Source organism: Oncorhynchus clarkii, chromosome 7 (assembly GCF_045791955.1).
Source record: "Oncorhynchus clarkii lewisi isolate Uvic-CL-2024 chromosome 7, UVic_Ocla_1.0, whole genome shotgun sequence".
Taxonomy (NCBI): Eukaryota; Metazoa; Chordata; class Actinopteri; order Salmoniformes; family Salmonidae; genus Oncorhynchus; species Oncorhynchus clarkii.
This window is the reverse complement of record NC_092153.1, coordinates 67,357,706-67,367,697: the sequence shown is the minus strand read 5'-3', so window position 1 is coordinate 67,367,697 and position 9,992 is coordinate 67,357,706. Positions and strand designations below refer to the sequence as shown.

Genomic DNA, 9,992 nt, shown 5'->3' with positions numbered 1-9,992 from the left:
ATATACAATTAAAAAATATATATTTTTACAAAAAATATATAACTTTTAAGTATCTTCAACAAATACCACGGACAAATCCAAGTGTTTGTATACGTACATCATTGGTTTTAATTTATTAAAATGATTGCCATGTATCCACTTTCCATAATGATCTGTAGAAGGATTTGTTTTTCTCTATATATTTAGCCACCCATCTCTTATCCGATTTTGAGTGCCTCTAGGATTGAGGCTGAAATCTTTCTATAATCCTTTCTAGGCTGAGTATGCCTGTGGTGTTCTGGGGAGGCGGGCCTGTTGGTCTCTGACAGCTGTTTGCATCTGTGCATGTTTTCACCTCATACTGCACATTCACATTGCTGACTGGCTCCAGTTGCTAAGAACCACACATCCACTGACTCCCATGCTAAATACTGGGGCCTAGTACAGCTCAGGTGCATACAATGTTAAAGTACATTCAGATTTTTTTTTACTGTGTGGATAGTAGAAAAGTGGATTACTATATTCAGGTTTCCACTAGATAGCACAGCCACAAAGTACATATTGCCTATATTGTAAAAATCAACAAATTGCTTTTTTTGGCATAAGTTTAACAGTGTTGTTAGCGTTAAGGTTCAAATCTGAATGTAGGAAGATAAATTGTAGAAATAGTTTTATAACTTTGTGTCTGTGGTAGCTAGTGACAAACCTATCTACACTGCGTGTACAAAATATTAAGAACACATGCTCTTTCCATGACAGACTGACCAGGTGAATCCAGGTGAAAGCTATGATCCTTATTGATGTCACTTGTTAAATCCATTTCAGTCAGTGTAGATGAAGGGGGATGAGACAGGTTAAAGAAGGATTTCTAAGCCTTGAGACATGGATTATGTGTGTCATTCAGAGGGTGAATGTGTTTTTATTTAACAAGGCAAGTCAGTTAAGAATAAATTATTATTCACAATGATGGACTACCAAAAGGCCTCCTGCGAGGACAGGGGCTGGGATTTAAATAAATAAAGGACAAAACAGACATCACAATAAGAGAGACCGTAACACTACGTAAAGAGACCTAAGACAACAGCATAGCATGGTATCAACACAACATGACAAGACAAAAGATGTACAGTGTCTTTGAACGGGATATTGTAGTAGGTGTCAGGCGCACCGGTTTGTGTCAAGAACTGTAACTCCCCTGTTTTTGTTTTTATTTTGTATTTTTACGCTCAACAGTTTCCTGTGTGTATCGAGCGAGAATGGTCTACCACCCAAAGTACATCCAACCACCTTGACACAACTGTGGGACACATTGGAGCCAACATGGGCCAGCATCCTTGTAGAATGCTTTTAACGCCTTGTGGAGTCCATGCCGTCATGAATTGAGGCTGCTGAGGGCAAAAGACAGGTGTTGTTAATGTTTTGTACACGGTTTAATGGTGCAGTACCAGTTTGGGGTCAAGTGCCCTTTTATGATGATCATCACAACCCTCCCTCCAGTCCGGTGTTGCACCCGAAGCAGATTTAAAAAACCATGAACATCAAACAAATTAAGACCAGTAAATTATTTGCTAGGAAATATGGGGCAAGAAACAAGACAAACCTCATTCATAATTCAATATTGATTTATTTTCAATGAATATGGATTCAAAATGTATAAGTTATGCAGCGCAACTAACTCATTCTAAATTTTACAAAAATAAAACAATTTCATGTTAATTGTACTGACTAAAATTACACCAAGTTAAAGAGTTATATTCTTCAGATCCGAGCACAGCTTTCATATTGTATTTTTTTCATTCTGAGAATCCCTTCAGAATAACGTGCGTTTCACATCCCTGCTTTTCCCCCACCTGGTCACAACAGAGGTTAACCCTTTATCCACAGTAGGGACACTAACCCCTCAACAATAGATACACAACACTGGGTCCGTAGAAGCGTCACAGGGTTAAATAGTAAGGGTAAGAGGTTTAAGTTCAGTGACTTTGGGTCTCACGAAAAGCACTTAAGATGTGTTATAGCTAGAGAAGGGCTTCCTTAACACATCTCCTTTCCAAGATGACCATTGATGGATGCAAGCTTTACATTTGAGAAAGCATTATTGAAGGTCTATTGGTGCAAATTGTAGATAGATTAAAGCAATTGTTTATTCTAGGAACCACCGTGAGGTGAGGGAAGTAGATAGAGGAAAGGAGGCCATTTAAGACAAGGATCATGCACATATTTCCACTTAACCCTTATAGCCTTCACTTCAGCCCAGAAATAGTCAGAGGAGCTCTACTGACTGTTCACTAGAAATACCTGCTTGTTTGGCAATAAATACCTGTAAGTCACTCTCAATAAGAGCGACTGCTCAATCAGGCTTTCCAAAACTTGGTCCTGAGAAATGATTGAAACCAGGAAGACACTACTACAACACAGGCTTGGTTTTAACACTAACCACAAATACAGTTGAGGAGTGTTTTACACTTCATACTGTAGGTTTACAACCCCTGCTTAGGATCAAATCAAATACAACACTGTCAATGTTAGTGTGTACTCTGCATGGCATGGTTTACAGGAAGATAACATTTATAAAAAGGTAAGAATAAACGAATTCAAAACCAAGTTTGCTTTCCAAAAGCTCTTAAACCCCAATCCAGCTCCGGAGAGCAGTGTGACATTTGGCTGTGGGTGCAGAGTAGGATTATACCGAACCCCTTAAATACTGACCTGGGTTCAGATCACAATGACATGAAACTGAGAACACTACTGAGAGCAGAAACCCAAATGGATGTGTCAGAGAGAAGGACGGAGCAACGCCAAAAGCGCAGTTTAAATCAACGGGACAAATTAATAAAACCAATTTTAAAACTAAATATAAAAGACACTTTTGGCTGAAGTGTCTTGTGTAGAGTTCTGTTTTCCAGTCAGGTTACTGAGCACATGGCTCAGCAGAATAGCTGCTCTGTGTTAGACTGTGTTTGTCCCACTGGAACCAGTAAGCCCTTCTACCTTTACATTACCTGTATACCTCCTAGTTAGCAATATGCAGTCGCCCTTAATCATATCCTATATTAGGTAATCACTCCACTGAGATTCAAACAAAACAGCAAACGATCAGGAAGCAGGCAGGAAGAAAGGGAGAACATCTGTATTATCAAGTCTTCAACACCCAAGACTGACAGTAAGGGGTCAGGAGAGAGAGGTGTGAGGGTATGTCTTCTAGTCCAGGGGTTCCCAAATGTTTTACTCCCATAAATTGAGGTGGAACAAAAACATGCACAGAACAAAGTAAAAATGTCGCAGATGTAAAGCTTATTTCCCGTAAGTCTACACATTTTTTACTGAAGCTGAAATTAAAAATGATATTTTAAGCCATTTTTATGAGGGAAAATATACAGGTCCATTGTATTTTGTACACACTTTCTATTTAGATGATTAATGATTAAGTTTACGAAGAACGCTTTTTTCCATCACAAAAACGCATTAAAAAAGTATATCTATGTTTTGTAACGCACAAGCAACCCACCTGAACCCCTGGTCCCGACACACAGTCTGGAAACCACTGGTCTAGTCAACAGTCTGGAAACCACTGGTCCCGACCCACAGTCTGGAAACCACTGGTCCCGACCCACAGTCTGGAAACCACTGGTCCCGACCCACAGTCTGGAAACCACTGGTCCCGACCCACAGTCTGGAAACCACTGGTCCCGACCCACAGTCTGGAAACCACTGGCCCCGACCCACAGTCTGGAAACCACTGGCCCCGACCCACAGTCTGGAAACCACTGGTCCCGACCCACAGTCTGGAAACCACTGGTCCGGACCCACAGTCTGGAAACCACTGATCCCCACCCACAGTCTGGAAACCACTGGTCCCCACCCACAGTCTGGAAACCACTGGTCTAGTCAACAGTCTGGAAACCACTGGTCCGGACCCACAGTCCACTGGTCCGGACCCACAGTCTGGAAACCACTGGTCCGGACCCACAGTCTGGAAACCACTGGTCCGGACCCACAGTCTGGAAACCACTGGTCCGGACCCACAGTCTGGAAACCACTGGTCCGGACCCACAGTCTGGAAACCACTGGTCCGGACCCACAGTCTGGAAACCACTGGTCCGGACCCACAGTCTGGAAACCACTGGTCTAGTCAACAGTCTGGAAACCACTGGTCTAGTCAACAGTCTGGAAACCACTGGTCTAGTCAACAGTCTGGAAACCACTGGTCTAGTCAACAGTCTGGAAACCACTGGTCTAGTCAACAGCTCTGGAAACCACTGGTCTAGTCAACAGCTCTGGAAACCACTGGTCTAGTCAACAGTCTGGAAACCACTGGTCTAGTCAACAGTCTGGAAACCACTGGTCTAGTCAACAGCTCTGAAGTGGTCTTTTCTGCAAATCCAGTCTGAAGGTTTGGGAGTTGGGGGAGGATCACTGGGTAGGGGGGATGACTAAGAAGTTCTGATGCAGTCTGTTGAAAATAGGATTTAGGGACAGGGAGGGATGTTAGAGGGTCACAGAGAAACATGATTTACGATCAGTTGTGTTGTAGGGGTCAGAGGTAAGGGGTCAGCTATGGTGTCGTCTCTGGCAGACGGTGAGGCGGAAGGTGGAGCTGAACACGTAGCCGATGCTCTCCTCCACCTCCTGAACACGGCGGAGGAAGCGACAGCGGTCTCTGGCTAGCTCCTCCCACGGCCCACGCCTGTCCTCATCGTCCTCGCTGGCGTAGAACTCATCCACCTCATCACAGAAACCCACCTGGAGAGAGACATAACTACATACATCACCACAGACTAGAACCTTCTCACTGAAACACCTGCAGGCCAAGTTTACTTCTGCATACATTCAAACTCACTAGACTACATTTCAGCTTGACAAAACTAGGTCAACTCAATATTACCTCAATATTCTGAAAGGAGAAACTGCAGTGCATAAAGCATCCAAAACGGAAACCTACAATTATGTCAACAACAAAAGACACTTCCATTTTAAAACGGTAGTCCTAACCCTGACATTCACACACATAATGAAAAACACACTTGCTCCACAGCTCTCTGCATTTTTTCAAATTTCACTCAATCCATTTAAGAAACTCAACTAGGCCCTCTAAGCAGCATTCTTCATGTGACTATGAAATTGAGATTTATACCCATTGCTCATCACTGGGAGGCAACACTACACGTCTGGAGCTGCAACCGTTTGGGCAGAGACAAGGAGAGGCGAAGAAAAAAAGAGGGGAGAAAATGGGCTGTGTGATGGACGCCCCATAGCTCATCACAGAGACAATACATCTCCATAAGCAGCAGCCTACTAAGGTCACCAGTACCATCAGAGCGGAGGTTATTAGACGGAAGACACTGAAATCTGCTCGGCATGGGCTGAAGGGTTGGGAGAACGTTGTGGAAGCATTGCAAGAACGTTATGAGCCAGCGCGCCGAGCCAGAGAAATAAAAATACAAGGGCTTCAGAGAAATTCGATTTCCGTCTCACTCAGTTATCACCGTTGCTAAGTAACATGGCAGTTGTGTGCTCCTAATAGGTGGATAATGTAATACAAAGGGCATGGAAAATACAGCCGGACTATATCAAAGACAGCCGTTGGATTGGGCTCATGGATGACTAGGTCTACTCTCATGGTGATTATCTTCCATTCCACTGACTAGGAGAGACGTTTCACAGCAATGTACTGATACAGTTTTACTACTGCTTTAGCTACAGCCTTCATTCACATCTGTCTAACAGCAATCAATGTGCTGTTTTAGCTACAGCCTTCATTCACATCTGTCTAACAGCAGTCAATGTGCTGCTTTAGCTACAGCCTTCATTCACATCTGTCTAACAGCAGTCAATGTGCTGCTTTAGCTACAGCCCTATGAGTGACTGATCAGTCATAGCATTTCAGCACATTTCAATGGGAATGTCTATAATGAAAAATGTTTTATTACATTATACAGAGCTGTAGAGGTTCACTAAGTGCACTCAGCCTCTCCGACTCTGGTCTCCATGGTACAAATATGGGAAGCTGATCACAGGAGAGCGGTGGAAAGGGTTGTTGCATAGGTTTCCATCACTTGCACAGTCAGACAGGAATACTAACAGATAAAAACAGAACAGCTAATAGACAGTCAGTCCCTCTTCCTCTTTCTGTATGCTGTGTGAGTAATCCACTCCAAAGTCCTAAATCCATCCGTTAGAGAATGTGGTAAAGTGTGAATTTTCCCACAACAACCCAGCCCAAAAACGGTGTGATAACCACGTCGGATAAGAAGTTTGAACAATGAGATCCAATTATTTGTTATTTTTTAATGAACGTCTTTCCAGACCACATGAGCCGAAGTGATGTAGAAAAACTCTGGTCACATCACGTCAGTCACGGGGTCAGGAAAGTCTGGCGGGGCCAGCGGCTTATGTCGATGCAGTATGTAAGTACACCACAGGAGATAAAACAATGCTTCCTCTTCAGCTACTCATTAACAAACAGCCTCCAGCAGTTACCTGCTGAGTGGGAAGATCAGTCATTTTAGGAGTCATTGCCAGGTTCATTACATTTTACTTCAGTCATGTGAGTGACCAATGCCCATGGATGACAATACAATGTGACTGATACTATTTAAGAACAGACCTACCATTTTATAAAAACAGAATGAGGAGCATATGAATAACAAGGTGTGTGGCGCTTTCTTTAGGCCTACCAGAAAGTCGCCAATACTGACCTTTTTGACTGTGACGCAGCCCGTGGTGGTGATCTCTGGGGTGGGAGGGATCTCTGAGAAGCCACTGTCCAGTCTCTCCTCTGCCTCCTCCTTCCTGTACTGGGGGGGTGAGTGGCTCTGTCCCTGGCCCTGTCCATGACGGGGGGTTGTCTTGCTGCTCTTCTTACAGCGCGCCCCTGTCCCGGCTTTTGCCCTTGTCCAGACTGGCTCTCTAGTCCTGAGCAGGGCCTGGAAGTTGAATGGGCTGTAGGGGTCTGAGGAGGTGCTGAAGGAGTCCCACAGCCTCAGGCTCTCAGCCTCATCCACCTCACTGCTGCTGGACTCCGAGCCAAACTCCTCCGCAGGAGAGGGGGAAGAAGAGGAGAGTGGAGAGGGAGGTTGCTCTGGGGGTGAGGTGTGAGGGGAGCAGGCTGTGGTGGCTGTAGAGGTGGAGGGGATGGTCCTGGGGTTGGTAAGGAGGGCGGTGAAGTTTTGGGGGTTGTAGGGGTCCCTGCTTTGGCACAGTGAGTTCCACAGTCTCTCAGTCTCAGAGTCATCCTCCTCTTCATCGTCATCCAACAACTCGGAATTGGAGAATTCTGACGAGCCCTCGCTGTCGAAACCATCGTCATCCTCCTCACTGAGTGAGTCGTCTGATTGGCTGTCGTCGCTGCAGGGGCTGCCCATGATGTAGGCGATGGCCTTGTTACTGCACTGGGGGGTGGAGGGGGGCAGAGCGGTGGTAGACACTGATGGACCCTCAGCCGCCGTTTCCTCTTCCTCAGAGTCCGAGAAGTCAGAGTCCTCAATCTCTTCCTCCTCCTCTAATTCCATCCCTCCAGTGGCAGCAGTCTCACCCACTTCTCTATGATTGGATGCATCCCTCTCTGGCCTACTCTCTCCAGACCTCCCCTGTGTTGGTGTGTCAGATGTGATGGTCTCTTCCTTCATCTCTGTGATCCCCTGTAGCTCTTCAATGGGAGGCCTTAACATGTACAGTCTGGAGGTGAAGTGTTCTTCTTCCAGACTGGAATAACCATTATCCTGGTCAGGGGTAAAAACTGCCACCTCACTGCAGGCAGTGACAGCTCCAACTCTGACAAGATGATCACTGATACCAACTATTTCCCAGTGATCTAATGAGAAACTGTCAGGGAAAGGGAGAGACTCTGGCCAGGTGGCTGTTTGAAGGCTTCCATTGTCATTTGGCTCCTCTTTGTTGCAGGAGGCGCCAGTGCTTTTGCCATCCATTGATTCGTTATCATCAAACTGTACAAACAGCCTTGTTGGCTTGGTAACCGTAGCCTTTGTACCACACTCCGGTTGAAAACAATGACCATTACTGTTGTTTTCCCCAGTGCCCTCTTTTCTCCAAGACAAATTTGACAGCCACCCTTGTGCACTATTGGTTCCCCAAAGCCCACCCCACCAGTTACCAGCGGTACTATTTTCTCTGGCTGACACCGCGTCAGATGACCAACCGTTCCCACCAAGTACATGCCCTTGGTCTGGGTGTTTCATTTCCTGAGCCGACGCTGCGTTCAACAAAACATGACTGAGAAAACCTCTCGCGATTGCGAGGTATCCTACCGAAGTTTGTTGCCTTATATTTAAGTCCATTTCAGCAGCATTTTGAATCCCTAACTCGTAAAGAGAATCTGCTGTCAACCAACTCGGAGTACTATTACCTGACGCTGCTAGCCCAGGGCTACCATGCTGGTATTGCAGGTACGATAGATGATGTGCATGGTGTTGAGTTCCAGGCAAGACGTCGTCCAGTTGTCCTAAAAATGTGCTTTCTGCCTCTACAAAGTTATCTTTGAAATTCCCACTGACCCACCCTGTCACATTGTGAGGCATGGCAGGAGTACTAGGGCGCCATGGTATATACTTTTGCAGAAATGACAGGGCAGGCCTAGAAACCGCGGAGAACATGCCCATCCACGAGCGCTCCTGGTTTGGTTGTCGGGGAGAGGCCACTCCATGCCCGGCGGGAGTGGATGGAGGCGTCTTCACACCAGAAAAGTGTTCCTCGCGATTCATGTTTCTAAACATTCTCAATACTGGCTTGTGGCTAACAAATCGTCACTATGTAAGATACATTAGTAAAGTTTCGATCAAGAATACCGCTTGACAGCTTGCTGCTGGGAAGTTTGTTAAAGCTTTTTGGTTAGTTAGCTAGCTAACGTACACGTGTAGGACAATTTAACACGCGGACATATAGTAGCTAGTTCACAATATATTAATAACTCGTGTATTAACTAGACTGCCAAAATAAACATGCCAATCAAACTTTAGTCTGGCAATAAAGGATAACAAGAACCAACGTTAGTTATCTAGGTAACTAGTGCTAATAATGCTAGTTTGAGCAGCTGTTACCGGGCTAGCTAACGTAATCTTGATTTTGAGAGCTGTTCGTTTCGCTGGAAGTTGCTAGCGACACATTTGAGAATAACTTGGTGTGCACTCCAGAGCACTGTCCATAATTGCAGGTGAAACATCCATTACTGTTGTCCCTTATCCATCTTCTTACACCGAAAGGCTAGCAATAGCATACCGGTTAGCTCTCCTGTTCAAGTGAATACCATCGTCCATGTTGTCCGCGGTATGGGAGACATTTTCCTGCGAGTGGTGGTTAGACTTATTTCGCGCGGTAAGCATCGTACAAACAGGGGTAGTGAATGTAGAAAGTGAGCAAAGCCTTGGCGAGTCATAGCATGTTGAGAAATTCAGGATAAACGAAAATATACAATCCATTTTAGTCTTGGTTGGAGAAAAAGCTGGTTAGAGTCTCGCACGTAGCACCCGGCGACAGTGCAGATGCAAACCTTGATCCGAGACTTCAACGAAGCTCAACAATTCATTACAATAAAATCATGGAATGCATCCGCATGAGAAATTTAGTATTCAATAGATATCAACTAAATAGACAAGCTCGTTATAATACTTCAATGCGATACTTCTGGTTTTTTACAATCATGGTTGCGTTTCCTTGTACGGTCGGTCGACTCCTCTGCCCACTTTTCAGAAGAGGATTTCATCAGAAAATGTAGGGGGCGTCGTGAAAGAGGTATTGTGGAAATGTTTAGGGACCGTCGCAGAGTTACCGTCGTCAGTAATCCACATGGCGATTATGCATGACATGACACGAAATGTCCCTGTCATATAATGAAAGTGAATATCCTGACTCCTGCAGCATACTGCAGTGTATGGAAAAAGCTCAGTGTGACAGGTTTTGAGATGGTGATCGTTCATGCAAAATAATGTCGCAATACTGGGTTTCAAGATAAACTCTCAATAGTTAGAAATATTGCATGAATGCATTTGGCAGTCTTT

The 9,992-nt window shown here is 45.0% G+C and overlaps 1 protein-coding gene across 1 annotated transcript; it reads right to left on the bottom strand.

The window, feature by feature from the left end:
- Positions 1-1,583: 1,583 nt before the first annotated feature.
- LOC139413712 (protein phosphatase 1 regulatory subunit 15A-like) lies at positions 1,584-9,698 on the bottom strand. Its single transcript, XM_071161401.1, has 2 exons — positions 6,678-9,698; positions 1,584-4,722 (listed from the first exon to the last, which is right to left on the bottom strand). Exons 1-2 carry the CDS (start codon positions 8,709-8,711, stop codon positions 4,531-4,533), a joined length of 2,226 nt encoding a protein of 741 aa, XP_071017502.1. The 5' UTR covers positions 8,712-9,698; the 3' UTR covers positions 1,584-4,530.
- Between the last annotated feature and the right edge of the window lie 294 nt (positions 9,699-9,992).